Source organism: Carassius auratus, unplaced genomic scaffold (genome assembly GCF_003368295.1).
Source record: "Carassius auratus strain Wakin unplaced genomic scaffold, ASM336829v1 scaf_tig00215530, whole genome shotgun sequence".
NCBI classification, from domain to species: domain Eukaryota; kingdom Metazoa; phylum Chordata; class Actinopteri; order Cypriniformes; family Cyprinidae; genus Carassius; species Carassius auratus.
The window spans coordinates 64,890-90,187 of record NW_020528126.1 but is presented as its reverse complement, the minus strand read 5'-3'; the positions used below and the strand labels follow the sequence as shown (position 1 = coordinate 90,187).

At 35.6% G+C, this 25,298-nt stretch overlaps 1 protein-coding gene across 1 annotated transcript in view; it reads left to right on the top strand.

Moving 5' to 3' along the window:
- Positions 1-25,298, top strand: part of man1a1 (mannosidase, alpha, class 1A, member 1) — a 94,451-nt gene that overhangs the window by 11,602 nt on the left and 57,551 nt on the right. The window contains exon 2 of the mRNA XM_026260530.1: positions 14,117-14,213. Coding sequence (XP_026116315.1) covers positions 14,117-14,213 — 97 coding nt within the window. The remainder of the gene's footprint in view (positions 1-14,116; positions 14,214-25,298) is intronic.

The window sequence follows — 25,298 nt, the reverse complement described above, 5'->3', positions numbered from 1 at the left end:
CAAAAAGTGCATTTTTCCATTCATCTCACTCAACTCCATTAGAGAGTGTTTGACAACCCTAGATGCCACGCTTCTTTTCAGACATAAATTTGTCCATTCATCCTACAATTTGAGAAACTCTTTGTTGGAGTGCATTGAATGGCTTGGTACTGGAGGAGGACGCACCTCGTAGCACGCCGTTGGCCGGCCGCCATGGTTCCACTCTCATTCGGAGAGTCAGGCAAATGGCTGTAACTTAACTCTGCCTCCCTGTTTTCAGCTGTGGGACTGGGTTGTCTCTGGAGAGTGGGTTTTGGCAGTGGATCAATGGCTTTGTGTGCCTGAGAGGGAGATAGAGAGCTTGTCTGGTAGTGTGAGCCAGGCTAGCCATCGTTGCTCTGCCAGAGAGGCACATGTCCACCCTCTTGAACCACACCTGTTCTCTGGCATGCCGTCTGCAGGTGCTCCTCAGGTGTGCGTGCATGGGTTGTTATAGTTTCACCACTGTAATCATTTTATTGTGTGTCATAATGTCTTTTTAGTTGTTTTGCTCATGCACACGAATGCATACAGCGGGTCATTAACCTGTGGAGCTTCACTTGGCAGTCAGCGATTGGGCTTCATAGAGCTGATAATGTGCAGTGGTGTCACATGGCAGGTTTTCTTCATTCGCATGTAAGTGTAGCATGCCAAATTATAACATTAACGCCTAAATACTCAGTTTAACTGGGAAATATCTTGAGATCCAGCATGGACTGATCAGATTAGCTGGAAAGCAATCCCTCTAAATCATACACATTTAGTAAAAAAAAAAAAGAAAAAAAAAAAAAACACCCAGTACAACTTGAAATGTACAGTTCAACAGTTTCATTAATTTCACAGAGATCTGTGCTCTTTTCCTTTTAGATTTGCATTGCTGTGATGCAACATTTAAAGTGTTTTATTAAAGGTAATTATCTTGGCTATAATCAGAGTTAATTGATTCCAGAACGGCTCAAATGGCTGATGTTATTATATTTTTCTGAGAGACGTGCTTGAATAGTTTACTTCGGATCAGTTGGTGCTTTACAGTCATGTTTTGGATGGGTGTCATGTTGCGTGACCTAAACTTGGGGTTTTGTTGTCAGACAGACGTGTTCTAGATCACAGACTGATCCACTTCTGCTTTAAAATCTCAGATGTCATGCAGTGTTAAATCTTGATGTGATGCGGTGTATTTATAAAAATACAGAATTACAGAATCAAAAAGCTGCTAAAGCATAAATCTGTTTATTTTATAGACTTTTTTAAATCAAATTGGATTTAATTCATTTTGCTATTAATTATTTAGAATTTAATAAATGTGTAAAATCTCATTGCAGCAATTATTTATTGATTTTAAATTAAATAGTGTATTGTGTGTGTGTGTGCTCTTGGTTTTGTGACATATCAGGACACAACTCTGTATAATGACATGGGTATGACACAGGTATTACAAGGAGAGGGTGACTTATGAGGACATAACCCATGTCCCCATTTTTCAAAACGCTTATAAATCATACAGAATGAGTTTTTTTGAGAAAGTAAAAATGCACAAAGTTTCCTGTGAGGGTTAGGGTTAGGGTTGGTGGAGGGCGATAGAATAGAATATACGGTTTCTACATAAAAACCATTACGCCTATGGTATGTCCCCACTTTTCACAAAAACAAACAGGTGTGTGTGTGTAATATAAAAAGCTCATATATATATATATATATATATATATATATATATATATGAGCTTTTTATATCAGCCTTCAGTCACCATGCCTTCTAAGATTTCAGTAGTGGCATCATCTTAAAAAAAAAAAAAAAAACTAAAACAAATAAATAAATTCATTTGTTGGCCCCCAGTAAAAATCTATTTCTACAGTTATTAGGTTCTCTGAACGACTGATAGATTGATCCGTTAAGAAGAGTTTACCTGACCCAGATCGCACGTGATTCTCAGTGGGCGTTTACAGATCATGCTCATTCGTTCACAAATGGAGATGAAGTTTTAAAAGTTCAGTTATTTTTGTTGGCTGATCATTGTGGTCTCATCGCTAGTTTTTCCTTTTGAAGGCTTCTGTTTTACTGCTGTAGCATGTGTTGTCTAGGTTGACTTGAGTATTATCGTCACGTCCGCTGACTGAATAACACATCAAGCTCCTGACTTCTTTAGCCTCTAGGCCTGGCGTCGGAGAAGACATTTCATCTTCTCTTTCTGTGCAGCATGACTGTCATTTCAGAAACAGCCGTTATGTGAATGACTAAATTTTCAGCTTGACACCCGTAGCGTGCAATGTTAGCATAATTGTGTTCCCGCATGTTTGAGATCGGCTGTTGGACTGGTATTACTATTGCTGTTTTCTGTACCATTTCTGGTGCCGTAAGGGGAAGTGAAATTACAGGCGTGACTGAAACGAAACTGTCTCTGTTAATTACAGCATTGTGCATGTGCTCCATTTGAAGGCTTCTACCTTAGATCCAGCTTAGGGATGTTCATTTGCTGAAATGGCTATTTTTCGTCATCATTTTTTTTTTTTTTTTTGATTTATTTTTGATAATACTTTATATTGCATTATAATTTTACATTTTTCCTTTCACCCAACATAAGCTATAACAGTCATCTAAATAAGAGATAAAAAGCCATTAAATCCTTTACTAATTTATCATGAACATATTTTATGAATAAATTAAATATACAGACCTAAATATGAATTGGCATTTCCTTTTAATAAATTCAGTCCACCTTATTTAAAACCATTTTTTGTACTGTTAATCCGTCATTGTATAAATATTGATAATAATATAATAATAATAGAATGCATTATATTTATAATATGTAACAAGTTTATTTGATTTGTTGTTGTAGTCATACATTTTATTTAGTTTGCATTATTTCTATTTAATACTTCACTGTATTTAAATGCATTCTGATATCTTACATTTAATGTGTTGTTGTTGTTGTAATATTATTTCTATTTAATACTTCACTGTATTTAAATGCATTCTGATATCTTACATTTAATGTGTTGTTGTTGTTGTAATATTAATGTAATATTACTTTTCTATTTCTTTGCATTACATTATTATTGGTATTGCCAGTTTATATTCACACATACATAAGTATATATTTAAGGGTTAAAATATACTGTTTATAATGTATGTTATTCTTTGCATTTATATTTAAATATTTGAGAAATTGACGCTGTTTGGACTATCTATATTTACAGGGAAACATTACAATGGCTGGTTACGTTCAGCCTTGCCTGATTTCATGCAAGAAAGCAAGACATGATGTGACATGAAGTACTCAAGCTAAACACTTTCACTTCGGCTGGCCAGTTAACTGATTATTGAATGCTTTTGTGCTGAAACAGACTGATTGATAAACTTAATTGGTTAAATTAAAGGTGATGAATTGATCATGAGCTTCTTTAAGTTATCTAGCTTCAAAACAAAACTCAGGAGTTTACAAAAAAGATTAAGGAGGTGTCAATCACTTCATCAACCTCTTGTTTAGTCACTTCTCAATGTCACAGAGATAATGAGCGTTGAATAGAATCAATCATTAGTCTGTGTGCTCATACTGCTACCGAGGTTGTTACTCCTAAAGGCTTCTCTGTGTTGGTATTGAATGTCTGACATGTATTATGTGACAGTGAAGTTGGCAGCTTATGAATGCTTTGTTTCCATTTCTTCCTTTAGGCTGTGTGCAAACATGCTAACTAGTCACGCTACCAAATTTTTAGTATTCGGTACCAAAACCAGTGAAAACCCACGGTTCTCGGTACAAGTTTCAGTACAAGAGCAAAAATACAAAAACATGCTAATTAAAAAATGTGACTACACTGTAATTTATTCCAAACTGTGTACATATTACATTTTAATTGGGCTTTTAAAACCTGCTAGAGTTATCCAGCCAAGAATAATAACTAATTTAGCTAACAAAATAAAATAAAATCAGAACTGCTTTTCTGACGGACTGATATGACAGTTGTGCAGTGCAGTTGCCTTACTGTATTAAAGCTTTAATTAGGATAAAACTGTATATTAAAAAGCTAACATAAGCAGTAGCATTTACAGTGTATCTAAAAGTATGCAAAAACGCATAGGCCTACCATTAAGAGCTGTGCTTGAACAGGTTCTGCACGAATCCTCTTCTACAATATCCTCTGCTTCTCAATCTGGCTCAAACTGATATTAACGATACTGTTATTTACAATACATCCGGAGCACATGATGCTGAGATGAGGGGCGGGGCATTTAGATGCAAATTAGAGGCGGTTTAGCCAATCACAACACACTGGGCTAGCTAACCAATCAGAGCCCATCGCCTATTTCTGAAGGAGGAGCTTCATAAAAGCAGGAAATGATCACGAGTTTCTCAGAGAAAGGACAGAGCAGTGAACAATAAAGGTACATTTTATGAGAAAAGTAATGCTTTAAAAAAAAAAGAGGCATTAGCACATCAGACTGCACCCCCATCAACTCAATCAAGAAAAAAAAAAAAAAAAAAAATGTGGACTACGCCTTTAAGAGCATTGCTGTGTGTTGAAAATGCATTTAGGAGATCTAAAGACACTTATCCCGTCCTTCCTTCTGTGTGAACTCTCTGCTGCTGACTAGGTAGTTATAAACAGTCTTATCAAATTTGCCTTGTCATATACTTATGAGGGCTCCTGAATACTATCTCCACAGCTACACACTACCTCACCTTGTCTGCTTTTACTGGAAAACAGCATAAAAATGACTGTTTCATTCTGATAATGTCCTCTCAGTGAAGGCGGCTTGATAGCAGCAGCTTATTATTATTATTAACAGTTGGAATCTTTGGATTTTCTTTAAGCTTTGTCTTTCTAAGTTGCCAATTAAAGAATCAACCAAGAAAAAAAAAAAAGAACTTCCTCTCTTTGTTTGAACAAATAAGAGACAAGGCAAAATGCACAAAACCACTTGAACGTGCATCACAATGCAGGGCTTCAGACTCGCTCTTCCCACTGGTCACTCTTTTGCAACTTTCTCATTTGTTCGCACGAGCACATGATTTTGTCGTAATATACTTTTATCATAGTTTATAGTTATATGGAAATGCAAATGGTTAACATTCAACATGCATCATGTTTCATATTCCTTTACTTATTTACCAAGGTCCTGTTTTTCTTGGAAAACACCGTTGTTCTTTCCTCCTCAGCAACGGCTGCCAAGGCCACACGTGGAACCAACCAAGAAATGAATAATATGCGTTGGTTTGAAGGATAGAGGTACTAGGCTATTCCTTGCGGCATTTCCGTGTCCCATCTCTCGATACCTGTCCCATCAACAGTGCATACAGAAGACATTCAAGCCATTTTTGGTAAGCTCCACTAGACGATGAATGGAGATGCTTCATGTTGTTCATTGATTTCTTTTGTCAAGCTGCCACAGCCACGTATGGATTTCAAACACGGCACCACCAAGGCAGTAAACAAGAAGTTGTAAATGAGAGTAAAGCCACATGCCTGCTGGGAACAGATTGCGTGTGTTGAGAGAAGGGATGAAGATCTTACCAATGATAAGCTGCTGAAGAATCTGCGACTGTGAGAATGTACGAGTGGTTAAAGGAGGAGACAGGCTCCAGTTCATAATCCTAATTCTCTCCGTGGCAGACACGCAAACCCTCTGATAGTCTCTCTTGTGACTGTGGTGGTTGTAATTAAGTTACTAGAACCTTTTCAGGAGTTTGAAAGCGGCATTCGAAAGCCTGTATCTGTGGCTCAGATTTGAATTAATCTATTGATATGTGCTCAGGCATTTTATATGGCTGGTTATTTTGCTTGAGTTGAGGTGAAATGTTACAACTGAAGTAGATGGTGAAAAAGGATGCATTTGTTAAGACGAAAGCCAGTTGATGATTTTATGGTCTTCTGCTTTGCTCTAACCAATTTTTCAAGCACAGGCTTGATGCCCAGGTGGGTCTAATTAGATTTTTATGCTAAACGGGTTTACCTAATGTGCTCGGTGGTTTTGATTGTACTGACTTTTGAGGAAGACCGATGCATTGTCAGATTCTGTAATGAAAAGACATCCATCTTAATGACAACCACATAACACTTTTGTTTTGGCTTTTTAGTAGCATTTTCAATAAAATTTAAATAATTACATTCAATTGCATGTAAATACAGATTTTATTAATTGAATTATTTAAATTAATCATATATCAGACAAAATCCCACGTGAGGATATTAATGTATATAATTTCCAAAATTAGTTTCCAAAAACTAATTTTTTAATATGATTTTTGAATTTGATTTGCTTTTCAGATTCCTTGATCTATTTGTTATATCAATTATAACTATGAGCTTTGAGGTAGAAAAATTTAGATTGTAGTATATTACATGCAGTATATACTGTGTTATATATTATATTATATACAGTAAACTATAATATAAAATATTTAATCAATTTAATATATTGACTGAATGTTTGTATTATATATTTATTTATATTTTATTTTTTATTTTATTTTAACACAAACACTTTTGTATGTTTTTTTTTATTTTTTATTATTTTTTATTTATTTTATATTTCATTTTTTGTATTGTTTTTTTGTATGTTTTTAATTTTCTGCAAAAACTATGATATTTTTATTATTATTAATTATTTATATATATATTATATGTATGTGTGTGTGTGTGTGTATAATATTTTAATCTCTCGGCCTTTAGTCTGATGTCAATGGACCTTAACCAGATTCAATACCTGACATTGATTCGACTGGATGCTTTTACACACATACACTGTGCGACTATGCAAAGCAGTGCACAGTTCCAGAGAAACAATGGGCTGTCAAACACCAATCCATGACTGAACTTGTTGTTTGAAGTCTCAAGCGACTTGCACTACAGTTCTGGAGCAGAAAAAGAAGCACTGTCAGCACGCATTGTCCCTGTTGGTGTGAGGAAGAAAAAAAGAGGCATATTAAGGGGTGTTATGATGAGAGATGGAGGGTTTGGGAACGGGCAGGCGGGTACAGTAGGAGGGGTTGAATTTGCAGTGTTTGAGTGCAGTTGTTGCTATAGAAATAGAAAGTAGTCTTTCTGGGAGAACTTAAAATGAACATGCAGAAGATTAAAGGCAGGCAGTATATGGAGAGTGGGTGATGAATTTTACCCAGCACTGAGATTGTGACCGATTTTAGTGCTTCTGCTAGCATGCAGATTGTAGGGTTCTTTCTTTCCCTCACTCTTTACAAAGTCCAAAATACAAAAGCACTTTTTTCTGCCATTTCATTCTGCCAGAATCATGCAGTCCATTTCCTTTTTTCCCCTCACTTTCTGTTTGACCTAAAACCTTTCTTTTTCTGATCCCTTCTTGGATCCCATTTACCCCCCTTTAGCCCGCTATGCCAACCCCATTTCCTCTCCATTTCCCTGAAGACAGGAAGCACGAGTCATTTCCACATTGCAAATGGAGCACTGTGTTCAGTGCACAAAATGTAAAACATCAAAACAACCAAGTATATGATTTGATAGTTCAATCTATAACTAGTTAATCTCTAATATATTTTTCTTTGTTTAGTGTAGTTTTAGTGTTGCCACGAATAGAGTGCAAGGCTGTGGGAAACACTGTATATATATATATATATATATATATATATATATATATATATATATATATATATATATATATTTTAGGGGTGCTCCGATTGATCAGCTACCGATCACAATCAGCCGATAATTGCCTTGGGATGATTTATCAGCGGTCTCTAAAAAGGCCGATTTCATAAAACCCATCACAAGCTGATGATGCACCTGTCCGGTGTGGGTGAAATAATTCTAATGTGTTAGGTGAGGTACAATTCATATTTCTTAATTAAATAACTGAAAGTAGTTTGAAAAAGTTTATTTGAGCCATAATTTTCACAAACGTTGTAAATGAATCACAGCACACTCTTTCTCTCTAAAAATGCAAATGGCTAAGGTCACATCGCGTCTGCACAGTTGACACAGGAATCGTCACTATCGAGGTAGTGTCACATCGTCACTAAAGTTTAGAAAATGCATTTTTTATTTTATTTTATTCTTGCCAGTGCTCACTTTCCTGAAGACCGCACTTGCAGCGCACACACATAATAATACTCCGTTTGCAGTGCATATGTGGTGCATATTTTTTCTGCGCTCGTGTTAATGGTTTAAAGTGTTCACACTGCACACACTGTTGCGGTCTGGCAGTGCGTTTAGGAGCGGTGTGTCTGCAGCTGTTTAGAGATTATTTCCACACTCAGTCTATTTTTGCTGCACAGTATGTGCTGAATTAAGGTAACAGTGCATTGTTTGCGGTAAATATGAGCATGCATTGACACAAATGTAGTAATTACACCATGAATGCATATAATTAAAGTCTGTGTTTCACAGCCAACACTTTTAGATAAACAAGGTAATGATTTTAAAGTTTTTTTATTAAAGTTCTTTATGAACCGCATGATTGCTTGTAATAAAGATTTAAATGCAAAAGAATGGCTGCAGAGCTAACTGTTTCTGTCAATGGTAAGATTTACTTTTGAATGTTTGGGATAACGTAAGAAAGTATTTTAAATGTTTTGCTTTAGCAACTTGATATATAAATCTAAAAGTAAATGCAAAAGTCAAAAGCATTGAATAAATGATGAAAGGTTGTATTATTTTACAGTGTAAAAATAAAAAAGAATCACAATTCTTTTAAGTAACAATGTTTGGATTTAAAATCAAAAGGATGGATAAATGTTGTTTTTGTGGTAAACAGCCACGGATCAGGAGCAGACTCCTGTCTGTGCTGCTTCAGTACCACACATGGACTACATACACACTGCAAACAGAGTATGTTCGAACCTGTGTGTGTGTGTGTATGTATGATCCTTCAATAATTGTTGTTCAAGAAACATTTCTTGTCTGCTGTGGTGGAAATTATACTGAAGGTTTTATATACTAGAAGAACTGTATATTTTTAACATTGTTATAGAGTTTTATATTATTTTTTCTTATTTCAGGGTGTCTTATTTCGCGGGGTTTTAAAAAGTATTAAAAAGTGATAAATCAAAATGGTCAAATTTAAGGCCATTAAAAGTGTTAAATGTGGTCTCAGAGGTATTATTTTTTTTCCAAATTAGGTATTATTTTTTCCAGACTATCAGGTGTCCTATTCTGATTGAAATTATATCTGCGTTTGCGTTAGTTCGTTTATATGGGCTTTAGCATATCTGGGCACATAATCAAAGATCTTCCGTCTCCGTCTCACTGTATGTTTGATGCTGACGTCATATTCAGTGGTCGTTCGGCACTATGGTTCGGCATCATCTCAGAACACAACGCGCGCTCTACAGAAGTGGCTGGCTTACGTTTTATTTTAGACTTGCTTCAAGGCATATCTTCAACGACTGGACAACCATCGTCGTCTTCATGGACAAATGCAAGTTTTCTAATAGCTGGGTTAACGACTGGCTCAGGCCTGTACAGGGAATAACAGGCAGTAGTGTTGTCAAAAAACAACAAGTCGGTACTAAAAAAATTTAAATGTGACGGTACCAGGTTTCTTTAAGGACCGGTAGTACCGAGGTCCCGTTCAAACCCGGTTCTTGACGCATACAGCGCTATGATTTCCGCAAAGCAGAAAACGAGTACGGAATCTCAAAATCCAGTCATGTAAATGAAACTTACATTTTAATATGGACAGTCATGGAATTTGTGAAAGTATAAATTAATCAAATCAAATCTCCATATGGACCAGTATCTGTAAATGTTAAGCCGCAAAAGTTGTTTGAAATATGAATCTGTGTTCTGCGCGTCTCTGTGTGAATTAATGAATGGCAGAGACGTGCGGGTTTGTTTACTACATAGACTGAAGTGCATGACGCTTGCATTAATTTCAGCATCTGTTGTCTTCTCCTGTCAAAATAATGGAGTTCATTTAGAATTATTCATATTAATTTTCGAAAAAGCAGAAGACATACCGGTTTCTCCGGTAGTGGGCGGAGCTAATGCACAAATAGCAATTTCAAAATGACAAATATGCATTCATTACGCCTAAAAGAAACTTTTTACATAAGGGCATTGTGCTAGAAATATTACTATTTAGTAAAATGTATGTGATACTGCTACCACTGTTGAAAAAAATAAAAAACTTTATTTTTTAAAGAAATAAATCTCAATATTTCTTCCATGTTTTAATTTTAATTGCAAATCCCCTTTATTTACCAAAAATAAAATGTTTAAATTTGATAAATTAAAAGACAAATTAAATTTGGGTGAAACTTGTTTACTGTTTTTCATAATTATATAACTTTAAACACAGTTGTAAATAAGTATAAAGAATGTCATTGTTTTTTTTTTTAGTGCTAAAAAGTTTTTTTTTTTTTTATTAGCAAATTTTTGTGTTTTGCTTTGGTACCGAAATTGGTACAGAGAACCGTGGATTTTCACTGGTATCGGTACCGAATACTGAAATTTTGGTACCATGACAACACTAACAGGAAGGCTTATTGTTCGGTGTGTAAAAAAAAACATCAATGTCAACTGGATGGGAGCTAACGCACTTCGGTCGCATATGCAATCCCCTAAACATAAAAATGGAATGCGTGCTCGGAGAGAGCAGTTAATTCTACCAATCTCAGCTGTCTGCGCGGCTGCACCTCCACCACCACCGCCAAAAATTTGTGGCGCAGTTTGTGAATCCGCAACAGTTCTTAGAATCCGCAACAGTTCATAGAAGATGCCTGTTTGTAATGCATCAACTTGCAATGAATACCAGCCAGTGTGCTGGAACTATCCATTTTCTCCATTGCACATTTTATGGTATTTGTTTTATTTTTATTTACTAAGTGAAATAAATGTGCAATATGCTGTCAACATCAGTCTCTAAATCTATTATTTTTGTATGTTATATATGTCAAAATCTGTGTAAATAATAGAAAGGTCGCTGATTAACACTTGCAATTCTGTGTCGTGATGGTTTTAAAAAATATTCTGAAAGTAGTAAAAAAGGTATTAAAAAGTAGTAAATTTAACTTAAGGATCGCTGTATATACCCTGTATTTATTTAAACCGCTTCGTATGGTCCCACTGCAACAGCTTATTTTGAAAATATTCCCAGAAAGAGATGGACCTCTAGGAATGGGCATGTGCTTCAGAGCACCTCAACCTTGTGGCAGCTGTTTGATCTGTTTGGCAGGCCGTGGGGTGGATGCCTCTCAGGAATGTGTGAAAGAAATAACAAATTTCAAGCATCCTCACCATGTTCATGTGCACCTGTCCTCTCCGCTCATCTGACATAAGCCACTCAGTGTCGGTCCCCTGTCAACCAGACCTCATGCTTGTGTTTCCGCCACTGAAGGTTGTCTGGGGTTCTGTGTACTGTTTGCACCATGTTCTGACCCGACCCTTTGGGTGGCGTCACCAGAGTAATCACATGTGGGCCATAACCTTGTTGCTCGTTGACGTCACTGGAGCCCGCTGCCGTCTGAAAGACAGAAATCACTCAGCCGGAGCGCTGCAGACAGATGGCAGGCACATCCACAAATGATAGGATTACACCGGACATATTAGAATTTGCAGGTATTAAAATCCTCTTGAAAAAGCAATTTCAATAAAGCAGAATCTGTGTTTGGATTTAAACTGATGTGTGTTGTAGACATGTTAGACTGTGTGAGTCTTTCACAAAATAAACACAGTTTAAGGATTATTTTAAGTATGACCATGATTCATGGTGTTTAGCAGTCTTTACTTGGTTTTAATGTGCAAAGTAATAAAGGGGATAAAAGTTATATCTATTGCTTTTTTTTGTTTTGGTATTATTATTATTATTATTATTATTACTATTAATATTATTACTTTATTTGGGCCATTAAATTGTTTTAAATTGTCTTTTTATTTTTTTATTATCCTTTTTTTTTTTTTTAAATGCATATACAGTATGTGGTCATGAATGGCTCTTTTTTTTTTTTTTTTTTTTTTTTATACCGATTGCAAGAAAGAAAAAAAACAGTCTTGCCATGCTCACTTTTTCTTCCTCTTCATTATTTTAATTTATTTTAAAGGCAAGTTGTTTTGTTACATGCTTTTGTTAATTTTTTACGTTTTTTTTTTTTTTACTTTTGAAAAAATGTTACTATAGTTTTATTTCAGTTAAAATTTTTATATTCCTTTTAGTAATTTTAGTACTTAAACCAGTTGGCAACATTTCTATTTTTTTATCATTATAATTTTTTTCTTTCTTTTTTTTTATTCATTTCAGTTCTTTCAATTTACCTTTTTTTTATAGTTTTAGTTAAAAAATAATTACCCTCTGTTCAGTTATAAAAATAAGAATCTATTTTTGCCTTTTCGTGCTGTAGCTTCAGCGGTGCAGGAAGCACTGGTAAGAATAAATACAGCTTGTGGTCGTCTTCTCAACCAGTTGGAGGCCTGCGGGCAGCTCTGTCTATCTGCTCATCTCCAGCCTGGACTCCTCAGCTTAAGACACTTGTTTCCACTTCTTTTATCTTTTCTTTTTCAGTCAGTATGTTTGGTGTTGAGTGGCTGTCTTTGAAAGCAAAGAGAGTTACATGATTAGGGCACGCTTAAAGTTGGCCAGTAGTCAATAAACTGATCTAATTTGACTGGAGCCAGTTGGCTGGTGTTGGGAGTCTGTGCCGAGGCTGTAAATTACTTGAGTCCAAGGAGTGTGTGTGTGTGTGTCAGGAGTTATTTTTTTTCTCTCTTTCTCTTTTTGGTGCTGTCTGGCGCTCTCCAGGGAGAACAGAAGGTCTGTTTCTGTTGAGCTGCTAACTGACACCCCTGGGGAGAGCAAGAACTGTGGTCTAAAAACTCTTTCTTGTGAGTTTTAGAATGAATGAGCTGGAGGTGGATTACTTAACACACAAATTACTGAGGATATTTCATCATTCTCCAATCATTGTTTCTCTGGGATCATCAGCACCGTCCTGTCACAGTGAAAAATGAGTTCTGAGCGTTTCTGCTTATCTTTGTTTCCTCTACACACCACACATCATTAGTAAATAATGCAGCTGCTTTTCCCCTTCTACTTAATAAATTAAGTGTTTTAAAGGTGCTGTATTTAAGTTTTTGACTCTACTAAAGCATAAAAAAACCATAATATGTTTGCAGATATTTAAGAAACATGCCAAGTTAACATACTTGTTTAACATACTTTGAAAATGTGCTTTCCAAGCAGGAATGTTTTTCTCTGTTTTGGTTTGTGAAACCCATCCACTGCCAGTTTACACAATTGTTTTTCGGCACCCCGGGTTGTCAGTTGGCGGAAAACACAGCGTATTTCTTTTCATTAATGGTCATGTGCGCTCGTTCCTGTTTGTGACGTCTATCTGGCAACCTGCCTCTGTCAAGTCTGAGGAGGAGGGGCCGGGTGAAAAGACCCCTCTCCAATATTTTGAATTTGGACTGCAATGCTTATTTCAACCACTTGGTGTCAATCCTACACACAGCACTTTTAAGTAAACAAAAATACAAAACAAAAAATGTGAAATTGTAATAATTTAGTTTCAAGCTACTCTATTTCTTGTATTTTTCATTATAATGAGTCATGTACACAATTTTGCATTGCACTTTTCTTTTAAAATGTCTTTTTTTTTTTTTTTTTAGAAATATACAAAGTGTGGAAAGATGCTTTCAGATGTTCTTACAAATGCTCACTATAATTCACAAAATGCTCAAACATTTTGTAAGCTTAAAACACATTGCACAGGTATGTCATTTTATATCTAATTTTATGCACCGTTAAATGTGGAACAGTTTGCATTTTTATTTTGCGTTGACAAAATGTGTAAATGTGCTTTTGCCTTTTTAATTACTTTGATTTAGTGGAATTGGATTGATCCGTATACTCATAGGATTGATATAGCCTTAGTGTCGGAAACGAGTCCCAGTCCACTTTTCCATGATTATTAAAAACTCCCATTTTAAATGGTTTTTGTACACAAACATTTCAAAGGAATCAATCCGTGATTGAAAACCAGTTGCTTTGTCAGCATCAAGGGGCAACCATGCAGTTTCCTGAAGTGATTACTTTCTGTAATTTCTGTGATTGTTTTACCTTTGCATTTAGGAAGTCAACCAAAATTCACAAAGGTAACCCCCTTCATCTGTCACTCTCTCTCCTCAGATGATGCAGTTTTCTTGGGATAATTACAAGCGCTATGCCTGGGGCTCCAACGAACTGCGTCCCGTCTCTAAACAAGGCCACTCCAGCAATTTGTTTGGTGAGTCTCTGTCTCGAGTGTGACTGTGAAACTATGATTCATGCACATACAGGTTGACATCTCAACAGTGAATTGCTAAGCAGTCAGAACTGTCAATCAGCGCTGCACAGGTGGTTAGGTGACCTCCATCAAAAAGGCTTTTGATTTCTCTCCGCTCTTTCTCACTTCACAAGCTCTGTCTGGGTCCATTTCTGCTTTCAAGAGGGCAAAAACAAAAGCATTTCTGTCTTCATCAGGCAGGGATAGCATGGTCACACTGCACAAATATAGTTTCATGATACCTTGATCCTCTTTGGTGCCTCTTTCGCATTAATGTGTTTTCCTTGTCTGTAAAGAAATGTTGTTTTGCTGCTTTTGCCCGTCACCCTCTTGACCTGTTTCTATTTTGAAGCTGAAAAGCGCAGGTTGTGAGTGGGCAGACCAGTCTGTGAATAATTCATGAAGGACTGTCCATCCATATTCCTGTGAGCTTTGTAATATGCATCAGTATCTCAGAGTATGCAGCAGCAACTCATTATCACACTCTTTATGTTGTAATATGCGTGACTTAGCTCCTCCCAGAAATGACACTGTGCCTTCCAAAAAATTGGGAACTATCAGCATGCATTTTCACTTACAGTTATCATTCTAGAACAACAATGATGATTTTTACAAATAATAATGACACAATAAACTTTTCACAGTCAGACTTGCCTGTACTGATTAAACTTGGCCCAGGTGTGTGTGTGTGTGTGTGTGTGTGTGTGTGATAGTAGTTTGTGTCCGAACACATTTGTAGCTTCATTGATTGATTAACAATTAAGTTTAGTGCACAACAGACCAATTAAAACAGTTTAGAAATAACTTATCTGATAGCATTAGTGTTTTATTTTTTATTATTTTTAGAGTTATTGTCAATTTATAAAAACTAATGCTTAAATGTGGTCCAAACCTTAGTTTGAAACTTAGACTTTTAAAAACTTTTGTGAAATCTATTTACAGGTGAAAATTAATGATGCACTCTAAGTGTCACACCTGAGTATAAGTCGCATCAGTCCAAAAATACGTCATGACGAGGAAAAAAACATATATAAGTCGCATTTATTTAGAACCAAGAACCAAGAGAAAACATTACCGTCTATAGGCCGCGAGAGGACGGTAATGCTTTCTCTTGGTTCATTTCTCTCGGTTCAAGTCAAATTAATTTTGATAAATAAGTCGCACCTGACTATAAGTCGCAGGACCAGCCAAACTATGAAAAAAAAAAGTGCGACTTATAGTCCGGAAAATACGGTAGTAAGCAATTATGAAAATCGACTGTTTTACATACAACATCGGAATATAAACATTTACATTTAAACAAACATTTATTAGTAATTTAGATTTTTATTTTATTTTATTTCAAACATATTTTATAATGATAATTTTCAGTTACTACTTCACTATAAACAAATAAAAAAGTGAATCTGATCAAATGAGGGACTGACTTTGACTGAAAACTTTTTTTGATCATACTGATCATTTCCAACCGTATATCCTCTTAATGAATTGAGCTCTCTGAATCTTGTTAGTCACACATCTTGCTGTTTTTGCGAGTCGAGATCGTGTTATGAAAAATTCATCAGACGTGCTGCTGTTGTTTTGTAAACTCCACATAGTCATTTGGTGCTCAGCTGGAGGGCAGGCCGGGGATTTACAGCGCACATTTGATTAACCTCCATAATTTTGCTTTGGACGTGCCAGTAGAATATACGGTCTTAATTTATTTGGTTCACACACTATCAGAATAACAATATGGCAAGAATTAAATTACACTCTTTCTTATGCACTCAGATGTGCATGTGTGTTTCCAGGCACATTTGAGTGCTCGTAAATTTCTCAAATAGTAAGGTTGGCCCCATGGGGCGTACGGCCACATCAGAGACCATGGAACACACATTTTGTCTGGCAGGGTTTGCCATTATTAATTTAGAGGTTGGGTTAATGCTACATTGGATGTGAATAAAAGATGATCTGGAATACGCTGGTCAGGGTTTCTATACCTGACCTGACCAGGCAGCTGGAATCGACTGTTTTGTGCTGCTTCAGATCTTGTTCCTCAGTGAGATGTGAGCTGCTGAGACCGGCCGGATGGATCACACACTCCGATATATAGTGCAAAGCCTTTACTGGAAGACGTGCTCACAAAATCAGACACTTTACAACCCCCAGGACTTTAGCTCGCAGAGAAAAATCAGGCTGCAGTCATGCCATATGGAAGTGCTTAGTCAAGACATTATGCCTGCTTCTGTGTCACATGTTGTGTGTCATGCACACACACACCAAGTGTGCAAAGATCTTTCCCTCTAGCATTTAACCTCACTTGCATTAATTGCATTAATTCTTGTGCAGTATATGGCAAATTCCTGATGAATTGCATTTAACCAACCGTGAAAAATCATTAAGGCCTCAGAATCTGTGGATTAGTGTGATTTTGAATATCTCACACACTCTGAGCTTGTTTAAGGCCATTAAATCTACATTACCTGGGACAGAAGTAATGAGAATGCGGTAAAAGAGAACGGGTGTTTATCATTTTATAATTTGATAGATTAAACTGATGGACAGTTGATTAGCACATTTTTGGTGTTCCTGGTACCAAAACAGCTTTGTAAAATATGGAATTTAAGGAAAGACTGGGATGTGTGAGTGTGGACAGTTTTGTGAAAAATTGAAAGTTAAGTAAAAGCACCATTCTTTCTATATTTGGTTTAACTTAAATGTACCAGATGTCATTTATGTAAATTAAGTATTTCTTGAAAATAATTTAAATAGATTTGACACACTTATCAAGTTTATTCATTTAAAGATGATTTTCATTATCAGCTTCAGATTGTTCTCCATATTGTACAGCCCTCATGATTGGTTATGTTCTCAGGGGCTATATGGGCTATACTCGCATCCTTTATTTTGCATGATTTACAGTTCAGCATTTAATTGGTTTAAATTGAAATGGATATTATTAAATTGGCAGCACTGTTTCATAACTTTATTTTCCTTCTAATGATGAAAGGAATCGTTTTTGGTGGATTATTTAATTGCTAGATTTTACTTTCCATAGCTCACACAGTCTATCATGGTGCTAACCCCGCCGAAGTCATGGGTTCGATTCACAGAGAAAACAAGAACTGAAATAACAAATAAAATGTGTACCTTCAAAGCAATATATTTCACATTTTATTTAAAGTATCTGTAAAATAAATCCAAATAAAAAAGTAGTAGGATAAATCAATGCTGCAGATGAAAAATTCCACTGTGTAACCTAATGCAACAGTTATCCTCCAATTTGACTGGATGAACTAGGGCTGGGCAGTATGGCCAAAAAAATGATTACATTATAAAAAATTTCATAGCATGATAAATTTCTAAACTTTAATTCTTTGAAAGTTTGAAGTAAGATTTTTGCTCCAAATTGAAAATTGTAGAAAATAAACCATTCATTGTGGTTTTATTTCTTTATCGTCAGAACATGACACTTTTAATCGTTTACACTTTTACAGTCATTTAAAAAAAAAATGTATGTATGTATATGTATGTATAGAAAAATTAATAGAAAACTTAATTTCTTAGTTTCTGCATTGATAGTGTTTCAAGCCATGAAACAGGTTTGACATTGCGTATCTTCAGAACCGTTTGCAATGCAGGCTGCAATATTAATAATACATTTTTTTGTCTCTTAGAAATGAACATTTGACAGTAGCTTGAGTTAGGATACAGATGTTAATTTGTTCATTATCAAAAACCGTAACATCTGTATAAATGGTAACAACTTTATATAGTGAAATTAAATTTATTTAAATTAAACATTGGTCTTCCATAGTATAGTATAGTATATTTAGTATACATAGTGTAGTATATTTAGATCATGCTAACCACAGTTAAAACCCTCAATACCATGGTAAAATTTTATGTATATGGGTTCTAGGTATTTGTATGAAAAACAGTAGTCTAAATAATTTAATATAAATTCACATATGCCATAGCTTAATCACAAAAAATACTATAATTGTATTCCATTACTCCTTCATTACATTTAATGCATGTCTACATTAATAATATAATGAAATCTGATGCGAGTATCCCACATTTCTGCCACAATACAATGGTGCAGTTAGTGTTACTAGAGTAAAAGACCAAAGTATAACATATCCTCTAATTTTGATTAGCTGAGCTTTTGCATAACAAAATCTTTTCTTTTCATAACTCAACTTTCCAGACCAGAGCATTTGATCGATGCGGAGTACAAGCATAATCATAGCCCCGTGCTCCGTATTCCAGTACTGCTTATGAAATCTGTTCCGAGAGAACGTTTGAAAAGTTGACCTCAATATAGATTTCGTTGTCTTCATATTTCACATTTTCTGATTCAGTCCTACTGAATATACTGGCCATTCTGTTCCATGTGCCAATCATCTCGGCACAGAGAGGAGCAGATCCTCCAGACTGGATCTGTGTGTAAGAAACCAGCATGGACTGAGACAAAGCCATCGCTAATGAAGCCGCTCAGGTACAGTGTGAACTGTCTGCTGTTCCCGAATGTATGCGCTTGTCAGTCACGACCACTTCTTCTAATAGAACACACAGGGAAAAGGACTTCTCTCATCCTGTCGGATCTTCCTCCACAATGTCCACCAGTCTGATTGTGATTCGGAAATAACCATTTCCCAACAGTGAATGAAGCCATTGTGAGATGGTCCTTGCCATGAACTGTGCAATTAAATAAAAACACATCCAACTTTTTATTTTAGGGTGCAGAATAAGTGCATAAGTGGTAGAAAGGAGGAAGAAAACGTCAGTCTTGCTCTAAACCCTTGTGTGCTCATTTAGCACAGAGGCTGCTGAACCATGATGTTCTGTCAGTATACAGCCACACTCTTATTAATGGCCCAACAAAAGGCATATGCTTAGCTCTGTGTTTGGGGTCAGAAACTGAATAAAATGCTGGGATTTTGTTTCATTAAAAGATCCTCCAAATTTGAATTTAAATGAGACTTTGTTTGGCAGCAGGATTCGTCTTGATTATTCTTATTAACTTGCTTCAGATTTCTTGTCAAACAAGCTTTTGATTTGTGGCAAATATTATAATTTTTAATTTCTAAACTTAACACCGTTAATAAATGAATAGCAAAATTGTTGTGTGGTAGTATTAATTTATGAAATCTTATATGAATAATTTTCAAAGTACTAAATCTTATAAATTATACAAATATTTTTATAATGTCTGTATAAATATAGATGTATTCTAAAAAAAATAGAGAGAAAATAAATTAATCCATAGAAAAAGTTTCAGTACCATTTTAAGTCTCTAACTCCTTCAGGCAACCTTTTCCAGTCATATAAAATCTAAAAATACTGTATAAATACTGTTTATGCACATTAATTTTTAAGTAAATAAACAGACACTGGTGCTATAAAAAAGACAGCTGGCTCTTCTAAAAATGTAAGACCGGACTGCAGCTGCCATATTGCAAATGACTATTTCTCCCATTAATTTTTATACGAGTGAACTCACTCCTGCCCTTATAATGTCTCATATTTTAATGTGACCTTCATAAAACAAGAAAAAAGTTAGTCTGTTAGTTTTCATAACAATCTACCCCATAGACATGAAAGTTCTCGTAGCTGAAGAAACTCCCATCTGTTTGTAGAGGGTGATTTCAAGTTAATGATCGCGGTGTTTGCGTGTGTGTTTTTCTTCTGCCAGTTGGCTGCCGGCTGGCAAACACAAATTGGAGCATCTTTGGTACTAACTGGTTTGATGCTTTTAGGATTCAGCAGACAGCTGTGTTGCATTGCTGTTTGCTCATTCAGCCTTGAATAAGGCCAACGGATTCCTACAGACAGAGTTTTCCAACAACCACTTGGCCAGAACTATGGCCTGGTTTTGATGGACATTAGCTTATGTGCATTTGTGTTTGTTGCGTGAAGCCCGTCGTCCAGCGTCACAGCAGGCTTTAGGAGTTCCCGCTGCTTGGAGATGTGCTTACAAACAGCTCCTTGCTGAGCAAGACGAGCCTTCATGTTTCAGCTGAAATCACCAGCCTAATCTTATTTCTGAAGTGATGTATTTTGCTTTAGAAGCTCTGACTAGAGATTGTGTCAATCCTCGGGGTTCACTGATACTGTCTGTTTATATATTTTCCTCATTACAATGTGTGAGTAGAGGCGGTAATGTTTTACTGTTTGTATCCAGTAGTGGCAGGTCCCTGCTGCTGGATCTACAACCCTGCAGCAAAATGATTTATTATGATATTTTATTTTTTTAAGCTCCGTTGTGAGCTTGCAGTCTGAATCAAATATGCTGAGAACCACAGGACATTGTAAAATATAGGAGAAGGAACAGACACCACTTTCTGTTATGTAGTTCTCATTGGTTGCATACACAAACAAATAAACCGCACAATCAGTGATGTCTGATTTATGAACAAATTGCTGGTTCTTTTTTTAAAATGACTATATAACCGAATGGAACGGTTCCGTTTGTTTCACGGTTTTAGAGTGACGGTTTCGGTACAGTTTGGTATGTGCTTTGTTTATGGAAAAACTATACTTAAAAACGAATATTCTATTTTAACTACAAGCAACAGCACAAATAAATACAGTAGAATAAAGATGCAAATAAAATAAACAGTGATTTTCAGTCTTTTTTTTAAGGAGGTCTAGCATTAGTTTTTAGGTACAGAAAATGATAAATCAAAAGCAGTGCAGATTTTTTTTTTGTTTTTATTTTTTTGTTGTTGCTGCTCTTCGAAATTAATATAAAGACTGTCACTTTAAGGGAATAGGATACTTACCAAGACGGGCGTTTTGACATTTTTGTATGGATTTGTCCATTTAAACACAATACTTCAGAGAGAGTTTAATATTTGCGCATGTTCTGCGGCATTACATGGTCTTACTGCGCGCGTGAGCTTGCATCATTTGGCACTTAAATGTTTAAACTGGCAAAGCCTTAAATGAGTTTAAACACAGATATACCTGTGATGACGGAATAAATGACTGCTCTTCCACGGCATTCGCATTGAACAAGAGTGCATGGTTTGTCAAGGTTTTTTATTATAATTTAGTTTTTCTTCATCGCTGTTATTGTAATGTCTGGGAAGCCAGAATGCACATCCATTAACAGAAACCTGTATTAGCTGAACCCTGTTTGTTTTAAGTGTTATTTATGTGTTATTTATAGCAAACCATATTACAGATGCTTAGTAAGGTTTAAGTTGAACTGTGCTCCCAGCGTGCCGAACCGTGTGTGGAGTACCGAACGGTTCAATTTGTTTTTTTTGTTTTTTTTTCAGTGAACCATCCCATCCCAAATATAATAGATTTTAAAATAAAATATTTTAAAATAAAATTAAAAATACCTTTTGTTTCACAGAAAATAATTTTAGTGATATAGAAGAATTGTCATTTTTGTGTGGACTATTCTTTTAAGTATTCAAGTAAGCATTCAGAAAAAAAAAAAATTAATCAAATGTAAATTGAAACCGCTTAAATGATCAGTATTAGCTTGACTGCATGATTATTAGATATATTTAAATACTAATTGAAGTTTGACCGAGAAGTATGCATGTTATACTTTGTGTCCCATGTTTGATTATGTGTAGACATGCGTCATGGGGGCAAAAGCTAATTTCTCCTAAAAATAAATAAATAAATTCCTGCCAGATAATGTTTTTTGAGTAGCTGTCCAGTATCTGTCAGCCCAGAATAAACATGCAGGAATGCACCACCTTGCAGATGCTGATGTTGCCAATGTCAATTCTCTGCCAAATAGCTCTGGAGGTCAACCTTCATTTGGATAATACCGCTTCCAGGAGGTGCACTCGTGGTAATGGCTTTGTTTCAGATCCCAAATGAGCAGCCATCTGTTATACAGGCCTTGCTGAGATGAGCTCCAGCACGAGATGTTACAGTCAAACATTAGTGCTCGTTCCTTGTTTTTGTTTTTTTTTGCCCCTGCTTAAGAAGTAACCAGTTGTTGGTTTCATTGATTAATCCATAACATGCACTGGGAGGGAAGATGGTTCAGTAGTTGATTGTACTTTCGACGTCTGATGGTTATCGTCTTCGACCAACAACCTTCTCAAGGGGTACAACGGTGATAAGATCAGGTCTTTGTATTAAAAGGCAAGCAAGCTGGTGTCCCATTACTTCTAACCTGAGGTCACTACATGCTCCCATCAGATTCAGCAAAGGTTCATGTCTGTGAATAGCTTTATCAGGTCATTAAGTGCTGGTTTGTAATTTAACCAGTGTAATTGGAATTGATAAGATCTGTTTATAGTGTCTGAGAGTCCCTTAAACCTCTGGACATTATCCCTGTGGATAAGATTGTATAGGCCTGATTTGGGTCGACATTCAGAGGGTAAAACCAGTCACGTTGGGGGAAAGCTGTTGAGATGTGAATGTTTAACCCAGGGCTGTGTCAGAAAACGTTGTAGCGAAATGATTTATGACCTCCTCACACTTCTTCACTGGGGTTTGAGTCCTCAAGGGCCTGTGTAAAGACACAGCAGTGCACAAATATGCTGTCCTTTCACCTGCAGTGCAGTCATTCTGTAAAGGAGATTTTGATTTGCATCGTCTCTGCAAAGAACACCTGTATTTGCGTAATGTTTGCATCTGCTTTTTTGTATATTTGGTATTATGTTTAAATATGAATTTTTTTTGGCTTCAGCAGAATGTGAGCTGTTTGTTTAAATACACAAACACAGGTAAATAAAATGCATATAAACTAAAAATTTAAATTAAAAAAAGTTACATCCTGCTTTATCTTAGGTGTCTTTAAATACTATGCACTTAATAATAACATAATAAATGGGTCCCACTTTATATTAAGTGGCCTTAACTACTATGTACTTAAAAAAAAATAATACAATGTACTTGTTGTGTTCATATTGTAGTGCAAAACAGGTAGCACTTTATTTTACAGTCCTGTTCCTCATGTACATATTATGTACTTATTATAGTAATTACAATAACTATGTAATAACTAGGTACTAACTCTAAACCTAACCCTACCCCATGTAGTTACCTTGTGTTACCAGAACTTTCTTAGATAAATACACTGTAAGTTCACATACTTTAAAATAAAGTGCAACCGCAAAACTTTTTTGCTGCTATTGAGGTGGGAAATGGGTAAGGTTAGGGACGGGTTTGGTGGTATGGGTAGGTTTAAGGGTGTGTTAAGGTGCAAGGGATGGGTCAACGGTGTAATTATAAATGTAATTAAAGAAATTAATTACAAATGTAATTACATATTTTTCAAATATAAGTATAATGTAAAAACAATGCGTGTAAACAATATAAGTGCATAGTACCAAATTATTAATTTAAATGTAAGTATGTAGTAATTAAGGCCACTTAATATAAAGTGGGACCAATACATGATTAGATACAATGCAGAGCCTGACCGATATGGATTTTCTTTGGGGCCGATACTGATATCAATACATCGGCTGTTATTCTTTGTATATATTGTAGTTCTGTACCAGTCAAAGGTTTGCACACTTTCCCATTCATGTGTCCAGACATTTGACTGGTACTATATATAAAATACAGTATATACATAATCAGAATATACACAAACATTTTTTTTTGCAGTGATCACTCAAATGTGGTGATCAAACACTTATAATGACATGACAGAGATATGTAATGGAGGCAGGTAATTTAACAATTTAACCAACTTTATTATCCAAAATGAACTTCTGAACATTCAATCACGGATATGCGCTACTGTGTGAAGTGTGACATAATATACCTCTGTAAAGAATTACAATATAAATTCACGTCTTGCGCAATTTGAATGCCAATAAAGTAAAATAAAATGTGCATAGTAACATTTTTGTTTTCTTGATTTTTGTATTATTTTTATTTTATATACTTGTGAATTTATATAAAAATTAGATCTGAATTTATTTACTCATGTTTATTATATAAAATACATGTATTATTGTATTAGATAATGTAATATTATTTTTAATTTATACATTTCTATATTTTTATATTACATTTGTTTTATATAAATACACAAAAAATAATGTTAATATGCTATTAATTTAAATTATTTCCTCATGAAACTTGATTTATAGACTTTTCTAACAATTTTCCTTTAAAAAAAATATTGTGATATTTGTCTATAAAATGCTTTCACTTATGGCATTTACAAAGCCAGACGGCTTAGATCTTATGAAACCTGCACACACACACCCTCATTTTCTGCCTTCAGACTGTTCACCTTCGCTACATGAATTTCCAAAGCTCATGTGCTTGTACCCCAGTATTGTAGTTTAGCATGACATGCTCTCATCTTTGTCTGTTTCCCTGGCTTTTATAAAGTGAAGCTTATAGTAACCAGTGATATTGGTTTAGGGCGCAGGGTTATGATGTAAAATAATGACTTTAGACCAAAGCAGTCTTGAAAATGCCACATCAGATCATAAAACTGGAACTTTTACGACGGGGCGATTTAACAGTATGGAGACTGTTCTTCCTAAAGAACAGTGTGGCTGTAGGAAGCAGGAGGGAGGGCTCTTTGCTCATTTTTATGGTGTTTTGCTGGATTAGCACATCCCGTTTCCTTTTTTCCTGTTTCTCTTGTCACCTCGTCGTGGTCGACCTCTTATTGTGGAAATGAAGGGGGCACGGGATGCTTGCATCTTCCAGATGTTTTAAACCCATATCTTGTATCTTCTTTTTTTCCTGACAGATTCTTGTAAAGGAGATTTGCGAAGTTGTTGTGTGTTTTTTTTTTTTTTTCTCTCTGTTCCAAAGCTTCTGGCTAGCTATCTCTCACAGTAACTTTCTTCATGTCATACTCTCTTGGGGATTTGCCATAATTTCTTTGGCCTTCTCAAAGGCAAAGGCAAGTGAAGGCTCTGTAGGAGGTGTTTATGATGTTGCATACAAATAGTGCACACAATAATTCTGTCATGTTGTGTTTTCATCATCACTAAACAAAGCCAGGGCCGTTAAATGAGTAACACAGCTGGTTGGCAGCTTTGCATTTCTTGAAGCGGGTTGCATGCAGTGCCAGACTTTAATTATTAAAGTACTAAAAGCAGT